The following is a 25,066-nucleotide window of genomic DNA, read 5'->3' as shown; positions in this document are numbered from 1 at the left end:
CAAAATAGCTCATTTATGCAACAATGGCATCTCAACTCCTTCCTCCTATACCAAATGCCTTTCCGCCGAAAGATATCTCGGCAATCAAAGTAATGGTAACTCATCTATGCCATGAAAACGGATTTCCCCCAGGTATCATCCGAATTTCCGAAATAAAAGGCGGTAGCAAACACAACATCATACTATTCACATGGATTCTAACCAATCTTGCCCCTGGTAGTCGCATGGCTCCTTGTAAGCACTATGTCTTGCGGACCCCGAAAATGCAAGGAGCGATCCCCGATCTTTGGATCCAGAGAACCGCCGCTTTCGATTTCATCTCCGCCAAACACTTTGAAGTTCCCAAACTATACGCATATGATGCTAGATGCGGAAACGCCATCAGATCTCCGTATATCATACAGAAACAAGTGGAAGGTTGCACATTGCTGAAGAAATATCGTATACTATACCACAATTATCTCACATACGGCCATTACAAGCCGGCTTGTGAGTACGGAGAAGCTGCATCTATGATATCTATGTATATTGAGAGACAAGAATTAGCATATCAATTCGAGTTTTACGGTACTTTTCAGCCCGTTCAGGGAATGGCTCTCCAGAGTTCCATTCCTGACAGAGTCAAGGATCGAATTGGTTTAGATGTTAAGCCATTCATGAATACTTTATCCATGAGAGCTAATTCGAAGGCTATCGATTTCATACTCGAATTACTATTTATGTCAGAGTCGCAGACCCGGAGTCCGGATCAAGAAGTTAAATATCGAAAGATTCGACATATAGCTTTATGTATCAAGGTTTTGGACAACGACGATATGTATCGTGCTGCACATAGACCTGAACCCTCCGTTCTTTGGCATCCGAATTTTCAGCCCAGCAAAATCATGATGACAGCAACGCCTCAGTACAATGAAGCTATATCCGGCGTATCGAATGACGACCCCAACCGAACAGAATCTTACAAACTAGAAGCTGTACTAGGATGGGAAGGCGCCATGGCACTCCCTCGTATCATGACTCGATGCCCTCCTTATTTCTGTTGGGGAGAAGGTCCTCAAGTACACGAGGCAGATAAGTGTGTATGGAAATATACCTGCGTCGATGAGATGATAGAAGAGGGTTTACCAGGATGGTGCGAGGATGCTTATGGAGAGATGTCGAGGATTGTTAGGGCGTTGGGGTTTTATGCTTTATTTGGTGTGGATTTTGAATGGAATGAACTTCCTTTTGAGGTTTTGATAGATTCGTGGACGCGTATCGAGCCTGCAACGAGGGATCTGGAGTATGCGACGGAATAGGAATGTACGTATTTTGCGGGAAGAGATGAAATATCTCTTTTTATGGGTGTGCAAATGTGTGGGTAGATTGAGGCTGTGGAATGACCAGGAGGTCGTATTGCACTTTCAGATCATATCGGTCAATTTCTCATCAAGAATAATATTGTGCCTTCTTTTGCATCACATTATTAGTTTTATCCGAAGATCAAGTTCTGAGTCAGAGCTTTAGATTATACAATAGTGAAATGATGTGATGTTCTACTTGACGTTGAGTGGTTGGTTTTATCAGATAAGTCAAAGTTACATCTTTGATTGAACAATAGTGTGGAGAATCTAAAATTTGTTGAGATAGATACGGATACATGTAGAGGAAGTATGGAGAGTAATCAACCCATTGTGCCTAGCACATTTTGCTTGCCAATCTAAGTTACAACACCATATTATATAATTAGTTATCAACATTTACAATTCTCTGATATTAACGATGATAATAGTGACCAATTTCTTACAGCGGTGGCAATAAGTGTCGACTGAAGAAACCAACCAAGTGATATCAAAATTTAATACGACATCTTTGTAATATTAAACATTACGGTGTTTTGCGGAATTAGCTAAACTTCGGCATATCGAGATTCAGTACGTTATCCAGCAATACAGAGCGTTTTTTATGAATCTAGTGATCCATTTACAGGTTGGGAATTGTCATAGACGAAGCTCTATGAATGTTCACTGAATAGTTCGTCTAAACCCGCAAGCGAGAAAGATGCACATCTATACGTCATTTCAGTATATAAATTTTTCAAACCGTAATGAGAAACTATTTAGAGTATTTTAGAAATTGCAAAAGCCGCAAGTGCATAGAGAAAGATCTCACTACTGTGAACTCCGTTCTGACCTGTTCTAAAAGCTCAAAACAGCCCTTTCGCTTGACAACCGTATTCAACTAATTACTACGGTGATGATGTGGCTAGGTAGATACTATCTATCGACATTGTAGTGAAAACCGTATGAAGCGTATCCTGTAAGCACACTTTGTATATATGAACCATCATCTTCGAGGGAAATCTACTTCATCATATCTTGACTTGCTTCTTCCCAACCAAAGAACTTATTTTACCACAAAGTCCTTGGATTTCAAAATCTGAAGAACATCATTCTACCATCTTCCTTGACCTAATATTTTCACCTCAACGAAATCAAAGAAATGGCATCTCATTACCCCCGCCCATTAGTATTGACCAATAATTCCTTCCCTCCACCCGGAGCATCCAATTCCACAATCACAGAGACCCTAAACAGATTCTGTCGCTCCATCAACTTCCCAGTTCGCATCCTGGGTTGCTCTGTGAAAGCAGGAGGAAACAATACCATAATCCTCTGCTACGCAGTGTTCGCCAGCCCTACACAAGCTACGCCTCCTTCTCCAATTTCCTGCATTTTACGAATTGGAAAATTACGATGGAATCTCCACGATTACGTCGATCCGGGAATTCTAGAAATGGCCGCATTCCACCACGTCATGGGAAGAGCATCACCACTCATCCCTTCCGTCTACGCCTGGGATGCAACATGTGTGAATCTCCTCGGATGTCCCTACGTCATCCAACCGCTCATCGCTGGTCATGACTTACAGACGCTATACACCCCACTTGGTGGCTGGCACGATCCGATCGAAACGCGAATTAACTTCGCTTACGAAGTCGCGAGATGCATCAAACATATTGAAAGTTTTCGATTCGAGAACTACGGCACTTTTGCAATTTCCTCGCGAATGCCAGAGAAGTGTTCGGATCCAAGCTTTCCTCTCATTTCCCAGCTCATTGGGTTTTCGCCAATGCCCTGGACTGCGAATTCTTTTATGAGAAAAAATACGAAGATCGGACATTTTCTCATCGATATCTTGACTTCGCAGTTGAATAATGCGAGAAGACCACTGGAAGAGGAGAGACATGATATACTTGTGACTATGGCATACGGATTGAATGAACTTGAACATACTCATTCGTTAGCACAAATCGGCGAACCAGCTGTACTTTGGCATCCTGATTTTTGGCCTCGGAACATCATGATGGAGAAGACTGAACTTGATGTTAGGATCACTGGGGTTATTGATTGGGATGGTGTTATGATTGTTCCGCGTATTATGACTCGTCGACCTCCTGTGTTTTTGTGGGATGAAGGGGATGATTTGTCGATATTTGAGAGAAATGTGATAAAGTATCAGTTCGATCAGAGGATTGAACAATTGTTGCCGGGATACTGTTCGGATGCATATTCTGATTGGGGGAATATGACTAGGGCGATAGCGACGTATGCGTTGAAGGGTGTTGACTGGAATTATTGTGAGCTTTCTTTTGGTGCATTATTGGAGCTCTGGAATGATTTTTGGGGGAATGTATGAAGTACAATTATTGAAAGAGTGGATTATGAAGGAAGAGTAAAGGATATCTTAGCTCAGTCAAGTGAGAGAGAGGGGGTATTGAGTAAGATGGTGGTGGATTGAGATGGAGGGAAGAAGTAGCATCTAGGAACGGGTGGAGGTAGGCAAGATTGATATTTGACCAGGAATGATGGGTTGGAACTTTATGTAATGATTAGTTAAAGAATTCTTATAAAACGATGCAGAGCCATGTGATCTGGTGAACAGTCGAATATTCTGCAAGTCATTAACAAGGCAGTGACAGGCTTTTCTTCAATACTGTTTCATATCAGTCTGAATTTATATGTTTTATACCCAAGTTTGAGAACAGTTTTTAATATCCAGACTTCTTGGGTGTGGATCGAATTTTATCTTTCGAGGTCGAAGAAAGCTAATTAGCTTCACTTCTTATGAAAATCACCCAGGTCACAGCTTTTTTATATCTTTATCTATTAAGTATTTCTGTATGATTCTCAAGTGATCAGAAAGTGAGATTCTTCCATTATTACTCTACATGATTTCCCAAAGCGTAGGAGCTTGTAGATTTGCAGGACAATTACAAAATCAAAAGCATTACAATACAAAAAATTAAGAATATTCGTCCATAAATGATTCATAGAATCCAACAATCATTACAGTTCCGCAAGCCAGAGAGCTATCTGGTAGATATTCAAAACTTCCTCTCTCATTCTTACCATCAACACCCTCTCGTACAGGTAACACTTCTAAATGCTTGGAAAGCGATGTATCATGGCATTCCGTTAGCAGATAAGAAGAGTGACTTACCATATCAAGAGCCCAAATGATTTGATACAGACCAAGATTTCATCCACGCAGAAACCACAAAATAAATCCATCTTTGCTCTTGGATATCAGCGAAATCTAAAATGTACTTTATCCCAGTCTCTGGTACTAGAAGCAAGATTTTGATTGGATTGGATCATGTACTACAGGTGGGAATAGACTGAAGCTGCATGGTATAATACTGAATGATTACCAAAGATGTGGAAAATGAACAAGAGATATACAGAGACTGATGAGCACCAGCTAATACTCACACTATGTCTTTCAGTCTCATCCAGACTATACTATTCTTATCATTCTGAATCCATTTTTTCACAACTGATTCGAAGAATAGTCTCTTAATACCCAGGTCTTAAGATAGAAGTAGAATTCCGGAATTCGTTGATATCTCCTGTCTTCTATGAAACACGAATTTGAATACGAAGATGTCTTTCTCATGTCAATACGTGAAGTAATCCCTCTCCCCTCTCAGAAAGCTTTTCTTAGTATCTATCACGACTAGAATAAGATAGGACCAGCCTACCCACTCATCTCCCCCACCCCTACATCCTCCATCCTCCATCACACGCCCCCTAAAACATCTCCTCCACACCCATCCTATCCCACTCCCTCAACAACCCCTCAAAAGAAAGTTCCGAGTGATACCCATACCCCGTTCCCCAAAGCGCATACACATACACTGCCCTCACAACTCTCGCTTCCTTCCCCTCCGCCTCCTCTCTATATCCCGGAAGCAAGCTCTCCATGTGAGTATAAAAATGTTCTCTGATCACACTATTCTGCTCTGCGGGGAGATCGTTATATGTCCAGAGCCATTTCAGTGGCTTGCGCGTCATGATTCGGGGGAGCTAGATAAATGAAAGAGGTTAGCGGGGTAAGATTACATTCTGGAAATCTTGTCTAAGGCTTCTGGGATGATTGATAGATTCATGGAGGACTTACCACCATTGCATTATCCCAATCAATAACCGCCGTTAATTTCATCTCTTTATCCGCTCCAGCACCAGCATCAACACAATCAAAAACCACATTCCGCGGATACAGATCCGGATGCCACAGCGTAGCCACTCCACTGTACCAATCCGAAAGCCCCCCATCTCTCACCTGCTGAAAGACTTCCCGTAACTTCTCCAGATTTCGATATTCCGCTGACGAACATCCGAATTTCGCAGCCGCAATCTCACCTCGAGCATTGATCAAACTCTCAATGAAATCAACATGCTGCAACTCTCCCGGAATCTGCACATTACCTACAAGAGGATCTCTGACTTTCGCTTCTATTTCCTCTTCCAGAAGTCCTATTTTCTTCCCCAGCATACCCGGTCCGTTAACCAACACTCCATACGCCCCAAATCGGAAATTCTTCTCCATGCTCGCAATGAATGTTGCCATTTCCTCCGCAATCCTCAATCTTTCCTTCATATGATATTGATCAGAAGCTGAGCCCTCATCATCGAGAATTCTATACCATATATCCAAACCATTCCCTTCTGCTTTTCGCTGTATGATATACGGACATCGAATCATATTATCATACGTCTCATCATAGGCCAGAATTGCAGGAATAGGAAGAGGAGATGGATGGGGACCTGCTTCTCCATGGGTGTGCATTACCGCGACGATTCTTTTCGTGGCTTCGCTTGTGGCGTTTAGAGAATTGATGAGTATCTGTTTTCTAGTGCGTAAGATGCAGTGTTGACGGGTATTGGATGGTGGAGGATGGGTTGGATCAGAAGGTGTAGAGGGGATATAGGTGAACATGATTACGGAGTTATTTCCTCCTTCTCTGACCTCGCAGTTTTGGATGTCGTGGCCGAGTCCAATGTCGGCACAGAAGAGCTCTATGGTAGCAGCAACATGATTTATTCCGTGCGAAAGTGGTGGGAAGGGGTTTGTTGTTGTGGTAGTGTTGGTCGGCATTTTTTTGGATTGTTTCAAAACGTAGTGTAGCTTCAAGTACAGAATAAGCCGCTGTCAAAGTATTCAAAAATCGTGGATATGCAATAAATCGAGTACCAAATTGTATTGATTGTTGCAGGATAGAGTCTTTCTGTATGCAATTTTAATCTGTCAAGTACCATACTGAAGTATTTTGTATGTGTTAAAATTTGCCCAAAGCTCATCGGCATGGTGATGAGAACTGGTTGTATTTGTCTATTTACTCAGATCCGAGCAACAACATAATAAGGACAAGAAAAACATTATGATCAACTTTAGATGGACATGAATGACCAATGCTGGTCATCAAGACTTGCTTCTCATGTACTGAAAAGAAGTCCTTTGAGAGTTAGTATATTGAACCTTTCATACCTCGTTGCTATACATATTAAGCGAAAATTAGATTATTTCGAATCCCAATCCTAGATTCTAAATTCCGAATACTTCTCTGTAACCTCACAGTAATCTCAATTGAGCATTTATATCTCCTTTTCCTATACCGCCAGTCTTACTCTCGCCGCCTTTTCCCTTAACAAAAGTCTTTTGCGTTTCCCCCTGCCCCTATCATCCTTGATAGTTGTATATTGACCTCTTCTCTTCCCCTCCACACAAACAGACCTAATTCACAACAACAAAATCCAACTCACCCTATCTGTAATACCACCAGCCCTATTCTCGCCGCCATTTCTCAGCAAAGGTGCATTAATTCCCCCCCCTCCCCTACCATTCTTGAAAGTTGTTTCTCTCTCCCCTTCTCTTCCTTCCCCTCTGTTCTACACAAGCAGACCTAACATGTAATGACACAATCATACTCTCCGACTCCCATACCCCCCCCTCCATCTCCCATCCTCTATCCTCTGTCCCTCAATAATCTAAACACTATCAACCCTTTGAATTTGATAAGCTGAGAATACGTCCACTCAGTGATAGTTGTGTTCCCCTCCCTTCCGGTCCTCTTCTCTCCCCCCCTCTCCTTTTCTCCCGTCCCCCATCCCCCATCCTCCATCATCAATCCCCCAATCGTTCAAACACCCATCAAACCTCCACCTTTACACTGAATTCAACAATTTAACAATCTAACAAGCATAGCTCCAATCCATCCACTCCATCCGGCAATTCTTCCGCGTGGAATTGAAGATAAACCATCGAACTATTACATACCTACATACCTACATACCTATCCATCTATCCATTCATACATTCATCCGTCCGTCGATCCAGACCTTAAATCTCATCTGTTCAATATCGATTGCCGAATATCAAACATCATACTTCTGAACTTTCTTCCATTATTTATCCCTCGCCTTTTACCCACTTCGTCATTATTGCAGCGGCTTGCTACCTGCATCTTTATCACAAAAATCTATCCCTCATTCCCTTAGAAAAAGATTTCAAAACTTCATTTCACTTCGCTATCGTATCAATTCGTCTATATACAAGTCAACAAGCAGCTCTATTCCATTGCCCCCCCTCATTCTATTCAGCGTCAGTCAGTGCATCCTACCCCATCATCCACTCCACTCCACTCCACCCATCGTCTATACAAAATGCCACCCCCATTTCCCAATACATCTGCAATAGACAATTCAACCACAAACAACCAAGGCATTCCCAAAAACACGCTACGCTCCGCTCCAATCACTCGCGCAAATACGCACCACGGCATTCATTAATAACAACCACCAACTACCCTAGAAGCATTAAACCAAATCCCCTAATTGTAAACTAGTAAACCAACTCTTCATGTTTTATGCATGCATGTATTCAAAGAACGCCCCTAATCAATCCAATCCAATCGCATTGTACAAAAGTTGGTACTGAGCAATATAAACCTCCCAAAATCAAATTTCTTTCTCTTCTCATCCCGATTAATAACGAGTTGATCTTCTATCACGTCCTTGTTGAGGTGCAGGAGGTGGGTTATCTCCATCAAAAAGATCTTGCAAATAAGCACTCGGCGCTCGAACATTTCCATCATTATGTCTTGATTCCAATGTACTCGATTCAGAATGAGTACCATGACCAGGACTTCCAGGTGGAGATTGATTTCCTCTTGCATATCCTTGTGGAGTGAGATTTGACATGTTGATACTTTGTCTATCACCTGGATATGCTCCTGGGAGTGCATTTCCTGCTGCATAATAACCTGCTGGAAGGTAACTTGAAGCACGATTTCCTGGAGTATTACCACCCGCGAGAGCTGTAGGACTAAAGAATAAAGATGTTTGAGATGGTGGTGCGTTAGCAGTGGTTGGTCTCTTCTTGCCACTTTTTCCGCCCAATCCTCCTCCTCCCAGTGAAAGAGTTGAATCCTTGTCGGCATATTTGTAGAATGGTGCTGGTGGAGCTTGAAACAATTGCTTTTTATCCACATGGCTCGGTTGTCTCGCTGCGCGTTTGACTGATCTATGTAACGCCCAAGCGACCATCATACGCCAAACCAAAACTGACAGGGCCATAAATCCAAGAACTGCACCTACTGCAATAAAAACCGTACCTTCGGGATAACTTGATTCTTTCATAAATGGTGCATTTGAGGTTGGAGGGACAGCAGCTGTTGGAATTGTATATGCTCCAGCCAATGTTGGTAAAGCGGAAGTTGAAGTTCCTGTACCCGTTGATGTAGATCCACCTGTAATTACGGCAATCGATTGCGCTGTTGTCGAGGCTGTGTCACTGGAGGTTGTAGTTTTCGTTGAGGCTGCAGCGGCTGAAGATTCCGAAGCTGCCACACTGGAAAGATTGGGTAAATCTGAAGTCGCTGTTGTAGCCGCTGTTGTGGTAGTTGCTGCCATGATTGGCATAACAAATAATGAAACTGCAAAAGCAGCAGATGCTACTGATTTATTGAATCGCATTTTGTGTATATTTTAATTCGTATTCGAGAACGAATCGTTGGTATTCGTGATCGAAAGTTGGGGTTATACACTCCCACTGAATCAAATGTTGTCTCAGCGACCGACCGACCGAAGAATTGCGTTCCTAGGGGAAATGATTTGAAAATCGAGTTATGTTTGCTTCGAATCCTCCTCCCCAAAGTCGAATCTTGATTCAGTTCCCAGTTCTAGAATTGTTCTCTGGTCGCAAGAATCCTTCCAAAGTCGATCACGACGTTAAGTTTGTCGTTGTGCAGCAGGAAACTGATGGTTGAGAATGAATTCTCGATTTCAGTAGTGGAACAGACAGTAATTAATGTTTGCAAGGGTATCCAAATCTATGGGGTATGTTTGATGTTATGCAAAGAAGGATGAGTGGTAGGGAATTGATGAGAAGAGGATCAAAACCGTGACCGATATAATAGCAATGAGAATGCAATAACAATAACGCATGGAAGAAAAGCAAGTAATACTGAATGAATGAAGTTATTCAAAGATTTGTTGAGTGTGTGGCTGTAATTGTATTTGTCGTTGTGGTTGTACTCACTCACAGTCAATGGGAAGAAAAGATGCAGACCAAGACTTGACCAACTCAAATGATCGTATTTTGATTATGTAATTCTCGTATTTTGCCTAGGTTCCGGTATTGTATTGGCTCTTTCTTTCTTTCTTTCTTTCTTTCTTTCTTTTTCCTCACTTCTCTCTTCCCTCTTGCCTCCTGCCTCTTTCCTCTCTTCGTGTTCCTGCATTCCCCAGTCAAGAGTATACATGACACATGACATGACTTAGACAGAAGTTAATTCAAATTCCTTAAAAAGGATTAGTAAATTACCAAATTATGGATAAAATGTAAACTAACCGCTTGATCTCCTCCATTACCTATAAATAGTTATTAGGAGTTACTAGGGGCAACAATACTTAGGTAATCCTCCGTGGTGGACAAAACAGTACGCAAGCACGTGTTAAAGCTAAAATGAATTAGAACTACCTAGTCTTCAAGGCGGTGAAAAGTTCATTTTGGCAAAATTATCGAAATTTATCATTTTTTGCTTGATTGTCGTAGATACTTATCGAGAACATACCTCCATCGACTTACCCCAAAATTCCATCTTGTCGCAACCTACACAACCATATATTAATTGATCGCGCATATACTCAAATCATTTGAACAATGGGTAAAGCAGCTAAAACCCGCAAATTTGGTGCTGTAAGTATTCTTCTTCTTCCCTTCCACGCACCTCTCTCTTATCGATCAATCCGTCTTACTTACATTTCCCCTCCTCCCCTCAGGTCAAACGAGTAATCGGACAACGAGATGCGCGTCTAAAGGAAAACAAGGATAAAGGAGAAGAAGGAGCCAATAAACCCAAGGAACTTGTTCGAGAAGCGTATGCCATTCCATCCACATTCGCACAATTCATTAACTAATGACGTATCACATCTAGACCTCAAGTCTCATCCGCTCTCTTCTTTCAATACAACGAAGCTCTCGTCCCTCCATATTCTATTCTCATTGATACCAATTTCCTCTCTCATACCGTCCAACGCAAACTTCCTCTTCTGGAAACCCTCATGGATTGTCTCTACGCTAAATGTATTCCGATCATCACTTCCTGCGTCATGGCCGAATTGGAAAAACTTGGTCCAAGATATCGTATCGCTCTTCGAATTGCTCGTGATGAGCGATGGCAAAGATTACAATGTGATCACAAGGGTGTTTATGCAGATGATTGTATTGTGGACAGAGTACAAAAGCATAAGATTTATATTGTGGCAACGAACGATAGGGAATTGAAGAGAAGAATTAGAAAGGTTCCTGGTGTGCCCATTATGAGTGTGGCAAGAGGAAAGTATGTTATTGAGAGATTACCAGATGCTCCAGAGAAGTAGAGTCTCTATCAAGATGAATGGATCATGGTAGCTTGGGTAATGCATATCCGGAAGTCTGGCGTTCAGGAAAAGGGAATCAAAATTCTTTAAAGATATTGGGAATGGCTTGGGGAAATAGTATGGAACCTCATATTTTTGAGTGTCCCAAATATTGTGTATTTCGGATGTATACAGTAGTTCTACAAAATACCGATTATTGAAAACCCGTGCAGCACACATTGATTTAAGGGTTAATATCAAAATTCTGGAGGTCATGTCACCACTACCTGGGTAGTTTTATCACAGAGGTATCATTCATTGTTTGTTCTCAGCCACGTTGGCTAAATGTACAATCGTTACCAGAGCCATCCAGATAGCGAAATAGCATTGTACAACCACGACTCTACTTGACATCTACTGAAAGTAAGTAAGATTGCCATACCTCCCAGCATCTACACACTTCACCCCCAAAAACCAAAGACTCCGAACAGAACCCTTCGATGCGTACACCTTACCTTGACTTTACTTTCAACAACCACTTTACCGCAGCCACCTCACCTCATCTCATTATATCGATCTCAATACAGCATATACCTATTATATCCACGAGTTCATTCCTCTATCATCTCCCCCCTCACTCCCACAAAACCACATAAGCCACCATCCTCGCACACCCTCACACTTTCCCTCTCACCCAACCCAACAAACCCCAATATCAAAGATCAAAGACCAAAATCAAAACCAACAACTACACCTTCTACTCCCCTCAAGACATTATATACCATACACAAATCCCGTGAAATATCATGCTCTGTGGTAAGATATGTGTTTCCAAGTTTTATGATTATTTTGTATATATGTATATGTATATGTATATCCACATCCATCTATCATTCCTACCACAAGATAGAAATGTCTACGTGCTTACCATTCTCTACAACATCATCTGTAACTGAGTTTATCACTATATCTGGCTTTAGATTCAGGTTCAGTTTAGTTTAGATTGGACTGGCACTCGCATCTCCATTGGTATCTTCGTCTACCAGTTCAACTCTGCTCTCCTAAGTACAAATCTCTATCTACATTGCCCCAATCGAATCGAGTTGCATTGGAATCCATAGCTTCTATTAAATCTAGCAAAGACAATACATGTGTATATATACTCTATGAAACAAACAAACACCCATCCATCTAACTCCACCCCTAAATTGCACAATCCTGAACCTTCGCATCGCTTCCACCCTTTCCCCTTCCCTTCCCTTTCTTTCTTCTCCTTGTGTCTTCTCGCGAGCCCATCCATTCCACCCCATCTATCTCCCCCCATCCAATCCATCTCCAAAGTTCAAAATTTAAAGTCCAACCTGCAAACCCCCAAACATTCATGCCCCAGAACAAAATACCATTTTCTCCGCCCCCTCCTCAAGAGAAACAAGCCAAACAAACAATCTACCTCCTAAAAAAATCTCCTTCCCATCTTCGAAACGTGCCATACACCCCTCCACCCCTCCAACCCAACCCAACCCAACCCAAACCTCACCAACCGTCTCAATACCCAGTACATAGAGGAAAGGCGTCTCAATCAAAATCAGCGCATTGCAAGATACGAGAGAGGAGGAGGTATCTACAATGAACGCAGGAGCGGGAGGTAGGATATATATACTACTAAGGAGAGAATTCCTGAGATACTTCACTGATGCATGACTGACACTAGTCGATATTCACACCACATCATATCATAGAGGGGGAAGACATCTAGAATTTCCATTTTCGCGTACGAAGAGAGAAAGGAAAGCAAGCAAGCAAGCAAGCAAGCAAGCAAGAAAGAAAAACACTTCAGCTTCTTCACGTATTTCTCACACCCCATTCATCACAAGTAAACAGGGAAAAGCATGTTCAAAAATCCCATACCATTTATTGAATACCCATGCATACTTTATACATACAAAATCATACACTAGCTTTACTTCGCAAAAACTCCAATTCCAATCCATCCATCCCTTTCCTTTCCATAATCAATCTTTCCTCTCTCTCATTCCTCAGCCTAAAAACTACTGCTGTTTCTTTTGCGCAGATGGTCCCATTTCCTTATCAAATGCTCCATACGAAACTTGGAGACTGGATACTGCGCTCAATCCCACATACAAGATACTAAGAAGGAGGATACCAACCACCAAACCCATGAAAATACCAGGGGTAAAATATTGATATTTCTCGAATAGTGGTCTACGGTCTAGTTCGGCGGTTGAATTGTCTGCTCTAATTCTGAAATCTCGCTTCAAATCGATGTGGGAAGTTGAGTCAAACTCCGCATTATAAACTGGCAATTCGGAATTGTGTTGTTCGAGAACAGAGCCGACAGGTGTGGTGGTGAAAATGACGGTGTATTCTGGACCACTTGGGAGATGTTGGTAGTAAACATTGTTGAGCATGTAATCTATGTATGCATTAGTTGTGAATCTTTTCTCACAATTCCGACGAGCACAAACCTTGATCATTGAAGTCCTCAGCTCTTGCTACTTTCTCAGTCGATAATGCATCAAAATGCGATACAATGACACCGTTTCCAGTTCCATCAGTAGACACAGAACCAACATTTCCACGTCGTTCGACTTTCTGGCCGCATGTCTTCTCAATATATTCTGCTAATTTCCCAGCCAGGTTTCCATCTTCGTGCATAACATCCATAACGCTATAAGTAGCCCGAACTCTCGAATCGGCAATAGCGGCTTTCATATGAGGAACGGATTCTGGAGCCGAGAAATCAGAGGCGGCGAGAGCATCTTGTTGGATAATGATGTAGACATCAGAGGGGCAAGTCGAAAGGAAACTTTTCGCATTTTGAAGGACTGATGACGTGGTATCTAATTCTTGACTCTCAATTTGCATCGAAGAAGGTAATCTGCCATTCTCGTGTTAGTAACTGCATGGCGATGAAGCGGGTAGTTGGAAGGATAACTCACTCCGATGATGAGAATAAAAGGAAAGGTGATGTATCTTTGAATGCTTGCACTGCAGCAGCACAGCATAATAGCGATCCAGCAATCGAATACCGCATCTTGACTTTTGTGGTTGGAAAGTTGTGATGCGTGCGAGATGATCTTGTTGATGAAGCTGTTTCATTAAGCTTCGATAAGTGTAACCTTGAGCTCTCTTTACGATTATGTAAGCAATTGGATATCTACCACCATTTCATGATTTATGTTCAATTGAATGTCTTCAACTCTCAAATCTTTTTACAATTCAAAATCTAGATCTCAGCTTCCTTTTAAGACATTACAGAATTACCTTTTATATAGAGAGTAATTTAAGTTCCAATTAATAGGAAACAATTATTCATCATCCCAATTCACAACATTCTCATCCTCCAATGACTAAGCCAAGGCGGTAAGATCTTACTGCCCAAATTATTCCTTCCCCAGGATTATATTAAATTCATCACGAATAGACATCCAATTCCAAGTGCGCCGCAAGTCATCCTCCTCACAAATCAATCACCATGGAGTCCTCATTCATAGTCAAGCCTCGTCCCAAGCGATCAGTCCTACCAGCGCACAAAAAGAAGAGAAAGTTCGACCATAAGATTGAAGAAATCAATTTCGATTTAAGTGCTCGTGAAGATTATTTAACTGGATTTCACAAACGGAAGGTGCAGAGAGCGAAGAGGGCTCAAGAGGAGGCAGAGAAGAAGGCTAAAGAGGAGAGAATTGTTATGAGGAAACAGGTTTGTTGTTCGATGCTTTTGGAATGACCATTGGTTAATCTTTTGATGTTTAGTTGAGAGAGGAAAGGAGAGCAGAATTGAACGAGCACGTTAAAGCCGTGAATGCGCTACTAGAGGATGTGGAGGAAAGATTCGATGGCGGAGATGGCGATGAATGGGGAGGTATAGAGGAAGAAGAAGCCGAGGAGGAAGCGCCAGAGTTGGTAGATCACGAAGAGGAATACATCGATGAAGATAAATACACAACAGTCACAGTCGAAGGCATAGAAATATCGAAAGATGGAATTAAGAGGACTGCGGATGAAGAGGATAGTGATGATGGTATACACGAGGCAAAGGGGAAGGTCATAAAAGAAGAAGAGAAGGTCAAGAAAGTTTGGCCCAAGAAACCACGAAAGAAGAAGTTCACGTATGAGACCAAGGCGGAAAGGAAAATGACGAGACAAAAACAAAAGTCTGGGAGTAGAGCAGCTGCAGATGCGCGACGAGGTAATAATTAAAATGGAATCTATTAACAACTTCACAATCAGAACCCGCAGTAATATTTGGTATGTGACTTCGATATCGATCGAGAAGCAAATCATGTAAAAACAGCGTACCACCGCCAGCGCATACGAGGCTTAACTGTAATTATTCCGCAACCCATGCACCTAAAAAGCTCTTGAACAGAATGTCGACTGTGACATAGAAACCAATTTAAATGTTGCCAATCTCTGCTTGGAAGTCCTCCAATTCCTTTTGCACAGTAGCATACTTCTTGGCCATCTCCTCGAACTTTGCCTCCCACTGATCACGATCTTGCTCGAGAGCCTGGACCTTACGTTCGAAGTGACCGGCCTTAACATCGGTTTGACGGAGTCTAAGACACATTAAAGTCAGCTTATATTACTGTGGATATCAAGATGTGCACATGTGCAAAACTTATGAAGCAAACCCCTATTTTAATAGGGATTCCAAGATTTCAATCACTTACTTGTCATTTGTCTCGCGGAGGTTCTTGTCAGCTTCCTCAGCTTCCTCCTCCAAAAGTTGTAATCTTCGTTGAAGAGTCTCGTTCTGTGTACCGTGTTGACTGCCTTCCTCTGCCACAGCCTTGGCCTCCTTAATCCCGCTTTCTAACTTCTCAACTTCGGTTTCCAACAAGTTGTTCTTGTGTGTAAGGGATGTGATTTCTTGCTCCTTTTGGAGGTTCTCTTGCTCAAGAACCTTGACCTTTTCTTGAAGCTCTTGAACCTTTGCGGTAGCTTCATCGGCCTCGATACGGAGGGTGTTCATTTTCTATAAAGATGGAAATCAGCATCGTTCCTTCAGAGTCATTCGATAGCAGTGTCGGCGATCGTATCCGGATGGAAAGGGGAATTTCGTAGACTGGAGGGACAAATGGCGGGGTTAGTTTCGTTGATCTTACTTACTTCCTTGATGCGATCCATTTTGAAGGGTTATTTGTTGGTTAACACAATTTGGTGAGGTTGAATTTAAAAAGATTTGATATCACAAAGAATATCTTTATGGTTGATGTTGATGGTATGAAAGAAGTTGAAGAAGTTGCGACTGTTTGAGATGTTGCAGATGGTAAAGGGTGAGAGAGACCAAAGAGAGTATTATTGCCAACCGAACATAAACAGGGGTGAATGGTTGGTCTGTGAGCAAGGGGCTCACGGGGCTGTATAATCAGAAATGGGAAGAGCTCTGGGTTTGACAGAGTTGCCGTAGAAACAAATCAAAATAAATGTCAAGCATGGAAACTGCAAACTTTACTCTATCGAACGAAATTTACATATATGTCGACAAACACAACAACTTCATGATACATTCTAATGTAATACACATTCTTAAGATAATTCACATTCTCAAGATAATTCACATTAACCAACATTGCACAGGATAATCAATCAATATGTTCGCAGCTAGGGATCAAGAGAATCTGATTCATGGTCATCAACAAGTCGCTGCCTCTAAACCCCTCAATCAAGGCACCAGAAGTTTACAGCCAAAGACGCCAGGAAATAAATTTCCGAAGACGCCATTGAAGGTTCCATTGAATGATGAGAATGCGCCGGGAGGATTGGGTGGGAAAGGATCTGTACTTGGTACAAAAGGCAAGGGCTTAGGTGGAAAAGATGCGACCTTTGATAAGAATGCTTTTGTTACACCCGTGGGTAAGAATTTTCCATTGCATAATGGTAGGATCAATGACTAATCTATGATAGGTCCTCGCAATCGAGCTCCCCTTGGTATGAAAACTACGAATGCGAAAACTAAGGTATTCCAAACTCCCGTAGGTCCCGCACCTGAGAAGGATCTCGAAAAGACTGTATCAAAACAAACGAGTGCTCGCAGACCCAAGCATAAGGTTTCGGAGAAGATTAAGATCGATGTACATGGAGATGAAAATCCTCTAGATGATGTTGAAGTCGAATATATGCCACCAAGATCCAAGGATTTACCATATGATTCAGATACTTTCCCTACTGGTTGTCTCAACTACGATATGCTTAAGTCAGAAAATCTTACCAAAGGAGCTCTCGGCGAATTCTATAACACCAATGATAAGAGTGGAAGATCAAAACTTGAGCGAGATTTAGAAATGTCTTCAGTGGAGCGCGCGAAGAAGACGGATGCACAAATAATGGCATCAATGGAGGAGGATTGGACTGTTGGTGATGTCCCTGAAACATTCAAAAATTTGAAAAGGAAAGCATCATCGAAGCAAACCAAAGCTACAGTTTCCACAGATCAGAAACCAAAGGGTCCAGTCCCAACCAGAGGTCCTTCAGCAATCGCATCTCGTCGAGCAGCATCCGCTTTGTCAACTCTCCCACGATCTGCAATGGAGCCTTACAAGAGACCATCAACAGCAATTCCAAGACCAGCTTCATCACTTTTGAGAGGTAGAAAGACACCAACTTTTGCTCCTATTACAAACAACACTATGCGTGCCACAGCTGCCACAGCCACATCTAGAAGTACCATTGGTTATACCAAAGGCAGATCAGCTTCTAACGTTCTTCAGAAGAAGGATGCTCCACCTCTCACACTGAAGAGAACGAATACTTTACCTCGCTCGACTAGCAATCTTTCCCATGACCCAGATGGTACCATCACTCCCGCCCGTTTTGCCCAGAAAGAAAATGTGTCGAATCCAGAGTATAAGAAATTGGATTTCTTGAGTGCCTTTGAGGTTGACGATGAGGACTTGGAACCAGCTTTGAAATGTGGTTTGCCAGAGTGTTTGATTAAATTCGATGAGGATGAAGAGGATTTTGTTTTGACAATTGGAGGTACGGAATAGGGTTCTTTTCATTTGTATCGAAAAGATCGGTTTTGATTTTGGTTGTATTATGATGACTATGGTGTTATGAAAGGGTGTGAAAATGGAGTACGGATGGACAAGATACCACAACTTGTATACCTTTACCTAGGTGTTGCATGGTATACAATATTTCTCTCTTATGTTATTTGGTGCGATGCGGTGCGATTACTATATTTGTATGATATGATACATTGGGGAAGTTATTCTTTAAGCTATAAGTTAGAGAGTAGTAATTAGGACTTGTATATGACTTTCCAATCATCTTGAACATTATTATGTCATTGTGACTAGAAACGGCTCACTTCTATATCTGTAATACAATAGGGTTCGATTTAACATGGCGATAAATATGGCATGGTGAAATGTGTTTCTCATTGTTTTCCTCCGCTTCAATAACCTTACATAGCATCGGTCGGCTAACAGCAGGTTCGTGGAACAACGACTGCATGATGGTACAGTGGAATAGGTACTGCATATCTATCTGCCTGTCAAAACGTTGGGCAGATTCCTATTCTCTATTTGAAGTGTGATGATATGTGATGGAAATGTTGCATGGACGAGTGGGCTTGGAGATTACATGATACTACTGACATTACGAGTATCTGGGTATATTATGACTTTCATTTGGCAACATTTTTCGAACCCAATGGTATTTTTGAATCAAGGATAAACATGCAATGTATATTGATAGTCGCTCGTCATACATATATACACCTGGGTGTTGTACAAACCTCCACTGGAGAAGGAGCACGTGCAATTGTGTAACGAGGGGGTGAAGAAATGTAACGAAAAGTAATAAGGGGTTCGTGTTGTGTCATCTATTCAACTGACCACTTTACCAAGATAAATATATCTTCTCGAATCTCATACGTGTTAGAAGGAGATGAGGATTTCCAGGAGTTTGGGGGTTGTTGGAATTGTTGGTAAGTGATTGGATGAGGCTTCGCTGGCTCTTTGATTACTTGTACAAAGTAGGTGGTTCGTGATATTGATGGTTAAGTAGAAGAATGACGCTCCGCTGGCTCTCCGAGGGCCATTGCCATGGAGGCAGACTGTTTAGACAGGGAAACTTGGGATTATCTGAATGGTATATGTTTCATATGAAATTCTTCCATATCTTTAGGCACTACAATATTCAAATCTAGCAGGCTGTTTTAGCTGAGCAACCATGATATATGTACGTTTCTCGAATACTACTATACTTATTACGATATCCCTTTCAGCCAAGGTCTTCATCTCTGTAGTACTTTTTGTACTGAAAACGGATTCATTGTTGTGTCTTTCAAGCGAAGAGAGTAGCCGTACAGTCAACACCAACACATTGAACAGAGTGAATAGTAACATAAAGATATCAATAGTAGAATTCGAAGTAACGAACTGTATAGAATGGAATAATAGGAATTCATTATACAGTATTTAAAATGCAATACATTTTAATATAAGATTTGTCTACTTATTAGCACACGATATCAAAGTTATCCCTCATGTTGACCTGCCATCTCCTTGAATTCTTATGTAATCTCCTAATTCAGTCAAGCGCCACTATTTTCTAGAATCTAACCTATTGGGAAAGCGAGAAATTGATAGTATCGAAACCTCAACTCATCAAATCCTCCATTCCATCAACTTCAACTATACATATTCACGAAATTCCCAACCCCCAGCGTCAAAAGATAGATCTCATATCTGTCGCACAACAATCAATTTTGATCTGCCAATATTCGCACATCGATATCGACGAGATATTCTATACTTTTATCATCATACAAGTATCGGCAATACTTGGTCAAATCTGTTCCGAGGGAATTGAATCGCGTCATTACCAACCGCTTCTTGCGCGTATTGGCCATCTGCCATTAACCCTTTTAATGCATGCAGTCGCATATTGATCTTTCACAAAGAGATGGTGGTTGGCAGAAGGAAGGAGAGGTAGATTAATACAGTCACACGATGTCTCGCGCATCTGGGGCGAGTTTCGCACAATTCTTTCCATCGGCTCCTCGAGCTGCGAAAGACAAAGCAAAGGAGAGGGAAAAGTCAAAGGCACAGCAGGCAGATTCGCCTACCACTCTTTCTGTCACTGATACCCAAATTAATGCGAAAGCCTTAACTGACAATGCTTCTATTACACGTCTTTCAGAAGATATATCAATTCCAATTGCGGATCCTCCTACCCTAACGACAGAAGACAACGAATCTGTACAAGGCGATATTTTGAATGGTGTAGGCTCAGCAAGCTCTCATTCAAGTTCTGGATCATCCCTTTTCAGTGTCAACAATCAGCTTTCCAACAGCATGCAAGCATCTGCTGGCTCTCGAAATATCAACGATTTAACACCATTGACAAATGCCGAATCATCACCCAATGGTGTTGCAAGTCCTGGCAATGCCAAGGCTGATATGCCTGTCACCGCTCCAACTCGCGCCGCTCTTGATAATACAAAATCTCGGCATGTCGTTGCTTTACCCAATTCTGCCCCGGCAGAGCATACTTCCACCGAGCCACGAGTCCTCGCTCGAGACCCAGCACGAGGTGTAAAGGGGAAAAAGTGCACATATGATCCATTCCACGACCCTCATATCCATTCGACGAAAGAGAAACATAATCGCCGCCCACATTATAAGGAGTTTGGTTTGGTACGTATACAATCTGCTGCGGGGGTGTCATCTTTTGCGTGTGAGAACGTCTGGCTAATAGCTTTTCAGAAAGATGACGCTCCCCCAGCGGATCCGCGGTTAGCAAAAGGAAGCAGATTGTCGTATATCAATACCGATTACCATAATGCATTATCGCGACTCAATCATTCGCCGTTTATGCTACCAAAGTACAAATACAACCCTAAAACTCACTATGGACCTGGCCCACCAACGGAAATTGTCGTCACTGGATATGATCCATTAATAAATTTTATGAAGGTCACTAATGTTTTCACTCATTATGGACAAATCGCAGAGAGCAGTAACAAATTACATCCAGAGACGGGAAGTTGTTTGGGCTTTGGCACATTCAGATATCGAGATACTAAAAGGAAAGATGGCACAATTTTGACAGCGGCAGAGGCTGCCAAGAAAGCCGTCATAAGAGGTAGCAGTGTGATAGGGCTAGGACCGAGAATCAAGGTCCAATTCGATCCGCAGGGCAAGCGCAGTACTCGCATGCTTGAGAATGCTTTGGAAAAGTCGAAACCCGAACCTTTACCTCTACCGCCCAAGGAGCCACTACCTCCCCCTAAACCTGAAGTTGTCAAATCCTCTGGTCCCCCGCCAAGTGCCCCCAAAGGCCAGCCGCCCTTTCTGGAAGGCCGCAATTTAGACCTGGCAGCATGGTACAAGCTGCGATTCCTACGAAACCGCGCCAGCAGACATTGATCGAGGATGAACCAATTTCGCAACAACTCGAGGATGAACCCTATATTTTCATTTCGAAAGATTATGTTCCTGTCATTCCTGCGACAATCCTCCATTTGAAAAAGCGGCTTAAGAACCATTTCCTGGAGGATGTTAGAGTTGATAGAACAGGTTATTATGTAGTCTTCGCGCTTAGTGACGAGGGAAGATTTGAGGCAGACAGGTGTTACAATTCTTGCAATGGCACCGCGCTGTTTTCCTATGAAATGATCATGAAGCTATACTTATGGGGCACCGGAGGTCGACGTCATGAACATCGCGATCGCGCATCCGAAAGAGGTCATCATCGTCGCACTCGTAGCCCGGACCCGCGCTTGACTGAGCAAAAAAGGAGAAAGGAGATTGAGGAGATTAGAAAGGAGGAAGAGGCTGATCTTGAGGACGAGAAGCGGGAACGGGCCAAAAACTTCGATCCGGCCCGTGAAGCTATTGAAGTCATCAAACGAGAGTTAATGACACATTTGATGGACAAGGTGAAGGAACGGATAGCAAATCCTTGCCTCCGAAATTTCATGGATCCAACGAATCATGTGGCAAAGCGACGCAAGTTAAATATTCATGACCCTAATGCCAAGACGTCCTTCATCGATGACGAGGAAGACCAGGACAATAGTAACGCTATTGCTACGCCTAACTCACGAATTGAGGACCGCAATTCTTTAACAGCAGGGAAGGTTAATGTTACTGCTCTGCCTAGGATCCGAAAAAGAGCCAAGGCGGAAAAGAATCGCAATGTTGGATTTACTGATCCCTTCGCCAGGCCCACCCGGAAAGCTTACGTTCGGCCCATGCATTTCCTCATTGGTAGGGAGGATGAAGATTCGGATGACGATAATGAAGCTCGTTCCAGGACAAGAGGCACTGAAGAGGTTGAGTCACGCCCGAGAAGTCGTGTGGGTACTGATGATGAAGCTTCTGATGATGATACGGATTCCATGAGCCGAAACGTGAAGGAAAGGTCCCAGTCATTGGACACTCGAGATGGGGAGTCTGCAAGTGAAGTCAATTTCTCTGAACCTGCCGTATCAACGAAGAAGAGAAAGCTGGATCTGCATATGGAAGCTGCGAAAAAGCGACAGAAGAAAACCGACGAGGAACTCTTTGGTGTACCTGTGGCAAAGATTGAGCCCCTCTCAGAAACTCCCACTGAGGCAGGTATTTCTGAGCTCGATGGATTCCAAAAGACAGAATCCGAGACAGAGGCTGCTTTGGCTGCTGTGGCGGCTAGAAAGAAGGCTGCAAAATCGGCAAAGAGAAAGAAGTCCAAGAAGCAGATTTTTGAAGAAAGGGAGGCCCTAAAAAGACAACAACTGGGTACTACGGAAGACGAGATTATTCCAGAAGAAGTTGATGAGGAGTCTGAATTCGAGGAAAACATTGTCGATACAGCACCCGTGGTAACATCTGTCAAATGGGGCATCTCTAGTGATGCACCCTATCCTACCGTCGATGATGACTTTGATAATATTCTCGACATTGACGGGCTGCAAAATATCCTCAAGGATGACGAAGACGCTGGACCCGCACTCAAAATCTTCAAGACGGATTTCAAACTTAGCGATCCTGCTACCTGGGCATGGAGACAAGGGCAAATCAAGTCACTCAATCGTAATGGATACAAAGGTATTGTTAAAGATGAGACGACTATCCCTGGATACTATGTGGAGACTTCAACTGGCTGTGCTCGTACTGAAGGTACGAAGAAGATTCTGAACTCCGAAAAATCTCTTTATCTTCCTCATCGTATCAAGGTTCAAAGGGCGCGTGAAGAACGTGAAGCACAAGCGAAACGAGCCGGTAAAGATGTCGTCGCAGAAGCAGCAGAGGCAGCTAAGATTGCGGCAGAAAAGCTGCTTGCCCGTACATCTGGTCGTGCTACCCGTGTCAATAATCGTCGTTACGTTGCCGACCTTAATGATCAGAAGAAGACTCTTGGAGGTGATACTGATGTCTTGCGTTTCAATCAACTTAAGAAACGTAAGAAGCCCGTCAAGTTCGCTCGTTCTGCTATTCACAATTGGGGTCTTTATGCCATGGAGAATATAGCGATGAATGATATGATCATTGAGTATGTCGGTGAGAAGGTTCGGCAACAAGTTGCAGATCTTCGAGAAAACAGATATCTCAAGAGTGGTATTGGAAGTAGTTATCTGTTCAGAATCGATGAAAACACAGTCATCGATGCAACCAAGAAAGGTGGTATCGCAAGATTCATCAATCATAGTTGTATGCCCAACTGTACTGCCAAGATCATCACGGTGGAGAAGAGTAAGAGAATTGTCATCTATGCGCTGCGTGATATCGCACAGAGTGAGTTCAAATTATATCCAATTTTTTCAAATCATTTTACTAACATCCCGTTCTAGATGAGGAACTCACCTACGATTACAAATTCGAGCGTGAGATTGGTAGTACAGATCGTATTCCATGTCTCTGTGGTACACCGGCGTGTAAAGGATTTCTTAACTAATTCAATTGCTTTCTTTTCATTCCTTAACATCGTACACTTTTTTCAACATTCGGCATTCTTGAGAGCCGGGGTTTGTGATTATACAATAAATTGGCTCAATTTGATCATTACGGGAGTCATTCATCTGTGCTTTCGGCATACAATCATGGGGATGGGAAAGGTTGGGGGTTATCAAAAAAAAACATGTACTCTTTTCAACACATCGAGTCGTTTGGCGTTAATGCTGGTCTGGTTTTCTTTTCTCAACTTTGACTCTTTTTGATTTACAAAGTTTTATCGCATGAAGAAAGATAATGAATGGCATTTTCCTCTTCGTTTGTAATTGATGGCGGAAACCTGATACGATATGATAGCAATGGAGGATGAGAAGATGAGCAGGGGTCGGAGGTCAGAGGAAAGACCTTGCGAAGCGGAGTGGAGTGGAAAGATGCTAGAATGAGAGATTTGGCATCTTTTGTATTTATTGTAAGATTAGATTTTTTGCCCCCTCAACTTAGAAGGGGCGAAGGCGCAATCACCGGTCATTGAGGGAGAGAGAGAATGGGAATGTGATTCGGAGTGAGAATGAGAGGGGGTTCATCCAATTTGGGTGGTTGCCAGTGAGTTGGTCAGCGGGCTATGAGTGAGTGAGCTAGCGGGTGAATGGATGAATGATGAATCAATGGACGAAGTGGATAGGAGGGGTGTCAAAATAGATAGGAGTTTTATATCGAGAGATTTTTTCGATTGAAATTGAAATTGAGATTGAAATTCGAATCGAAGCTTTTTATATTTGACTTTGTGATTTACTTTCATTTCGTTTTTTACTTCTTGGCTATCTTTGGGGAAAGTATAGTGAGTTCTTAGTATCTATGTAATGTATACCCCGATATCTACTCTTGATTGGAATTGGATAAGCCGGAGAAGTGCAATCCAAATTATCATCCATCTACATGATGGGGGCGTGCGAAGAACATTCGATATCACGAATG

General features: G+C 42.4%; 10 protein-coding genes across 10 annotated transcripts; 6 read left to right on the top strand and 4 right to left on the bottom strand.

Moving 5' to 3' along the window:
* Positions 1-23: 23 nt before the first annotated feature.
* Bfra_003954 (uncharacterized protein) lies at positions 24-1,298 on the top strand (the record flags this gene model as incomplete). The annotated part of the gene is made up of 1 exon (XM_037334359.1): positions 24-1,298. The coding sequence occupies one exon, from the start codon at positions 24-26 to the stop codon at positions 1,296-1,298; it is 1,275 nt and encodes a 424-aa protein (XP_037194446.1).
* A 1,183-nt stretch (positions 1,299-2,481) lies between these two features.
* Bfra_003953 (uncharacterized protein) lies at positions 2,482-3,678 on the top strand (the record flags this gene model as incomplete). The annotated part of the gene is made up of 1 exon (XM_037334358.1): positions 2,482-3,678. The coding sequence occupies one exon, from the start codon at positions 2,482-2,484 to the stop codon at positions 3,676-3,678; it is 1,197 nt and encodes a 398-aa protein (XP_037194445.1).
* A 1,394-nt stretch (positions 3,679-5,072) lies between these two features.
* On the bottom strand, positions 5,073-6,420 carry Bfra_003952 (uncharacterized protein; the record flags this gene model as incomplete). Its single annotated transcript, XM_037334357.1, has 2 exons — positions 5,073-5,348; positions 5,443-6,420. 2 exons carry the CDS (start codon positions 6,418-6,420, stop codon positions 5,073-5,075), a joined length of 1,254 nt encoding a protein of 417 aa, XP_037194444.1.
* A 1,886-nt stretch (positions 6,421-8,306) lies between these two features.
* On the bottom strand, positions 8,307-9,296 carry Bfra_003951 (putative csi2 protein; the record flags this gene model as incomplete). The annotated part of the gene is made up of 1 exon (XM_037334356.1): positions 8,307-9,296. One exon carries the CDS (start codon positions 9,294-9,296, stop codon positions 8,307-8,309), a length of 990 nt encoding a protein of 329 aa, XP_037194443.1.
* Positions 9,297-10,485: 1,189 nt separating this feature from the next.
* Positions 10,486-11,204, top strand: Bfra_003950 (putative rrna-processing protein fcf1 protein; the record flags this gene model as incomplete). Its single annotated transcript, XM_037334355.1, has 3 exons — positions 10,486-10,521; positions 10,605-10,702; positions 10,760-11,204. 3 exons carry the CDS (start codon positions 10,486-10,488, stop codon positions 11,202-11,204), a joined length of 579 nt encoding a protein of 192 aa, XP_037194442.1.
* Positions 11,205-13,231: 2,027 nt separating this feature from the next.
* Positions 13,232-14,238, bottom strand: Bfra_003949 (putative er protein big1 protein; the record flags this gene model as incomplete). Its single annotated transcript, XM_037334354.1, has 3 exons — positions 13,232-13,617; positions 13,670-14,082; positions 14,144-14,238. 3 exons carry the CDS (start codon positions 14,236-14,238, stop codon positions 13,232-13,234), a joined length of 894 nt encoding a protein of 297 aa, XP_037194441.1.
* Positions 14,239-14,679: 441 nt separating this feature from the next.
* On the top strand, positions 14,680-15,404 carry Bfra_003948 (putative rrna processing protein rrp17 protein; the record flags this gene model as incomplete). The annotated part of the gene is made up of 2 exons (XM_037334353.1): positions 14,680-14,904; positions 14,958-15,404. The coding sequence occupies 2 exons, from the start codon at positions 14,680-14,682 to the stop codon at positions 15,402-15,404; spliced, it is 672 nt and encodes a 223-aa protein (XP_037194440.1).
* Positions 15,405-15,600: 196 nt separating this feature from the next.
* Positions 15,601-16,406, bottom strand: Bfra_003947 (putative actin lateral binding protein; the record flags this gene model as incomplete). The annotated part of the gene is made up of 3 exons (XM_037334352.1): positions 16,317-16,406; positions 15,878-16,182; positions 15,601-15,763 (listed from the first exon to the last, which is right to left on the bottom strand). The coding sequence occupies exons 1-3, from the start codon at positions 16,332-16,334 to the stop codon at positions 15,601-15,603; spliced, it is 486 nt and encodes a 161-aa protein (XP_037194439.1). The 5' UTR covers positions 16,335-16,406.
* A 395-nt stretch (positions 16,407-16,801) lies between these two features.
* On the top strand, positions 16,802-18,196 carry Bfra_003946 (uncharacterized protein; the record flags this gene model as incomplete). The annotated part of the gene is made up of 2 exons (XM_037334351.1): positions 16,802-17,063; positions 17,115-18,196. 2 exons carry the CDS (start codon positions 16,802-16,804, stop codon positions 18,194-18,196), a joined length of 1,344 nt encoding a protein of 447 aa, XP_037194438.1.
* Positions 18,197-20,167: 1,971 nt separating this feature from the next.
* On the top strand, positions 20,168-24,095 carry Bfra_003945 (putative histone-lysine n-methyltransferase protein; the record flags this gene model as incomplete). Its single annotated transcript, XM_037334350.1, has 4 exons — positions 20,168-20,854; positions 20,924-21,473; positions 21,503-23,935; positions 23,992-24,095. 4 exons carry the CDS (start codon positions 20,168-20,170, stop codon positions 24,093-24,095), a joined length of 3,774 nt encoding a protein of 1,257 aa, XP_037194437.1.
* Between the last annotated feature and the right edge of the window lie 971 nt (positions 24,096-25,066).

This window comes from Botrytis fragariae (genome assembly GCF_013461495.1).
Source record: "Botrytis fragariae strain BVB16 chromosome Unknown tig00000045, whole genome shotgun sequence".
In the NCBI taxonomy this organism is placed as follows: Eukaryota; Fungi; Ascomycota; class Leotiomycetes; order Helotiales; family Sclerotiniaceae; genus Botrytis; species Botrytis fragariae.
The sequence above is the reverse complement of the archived record's forward strand: the minus strand, read 5'-3'. Positions and strand labels throughout refer to the sequence as shown.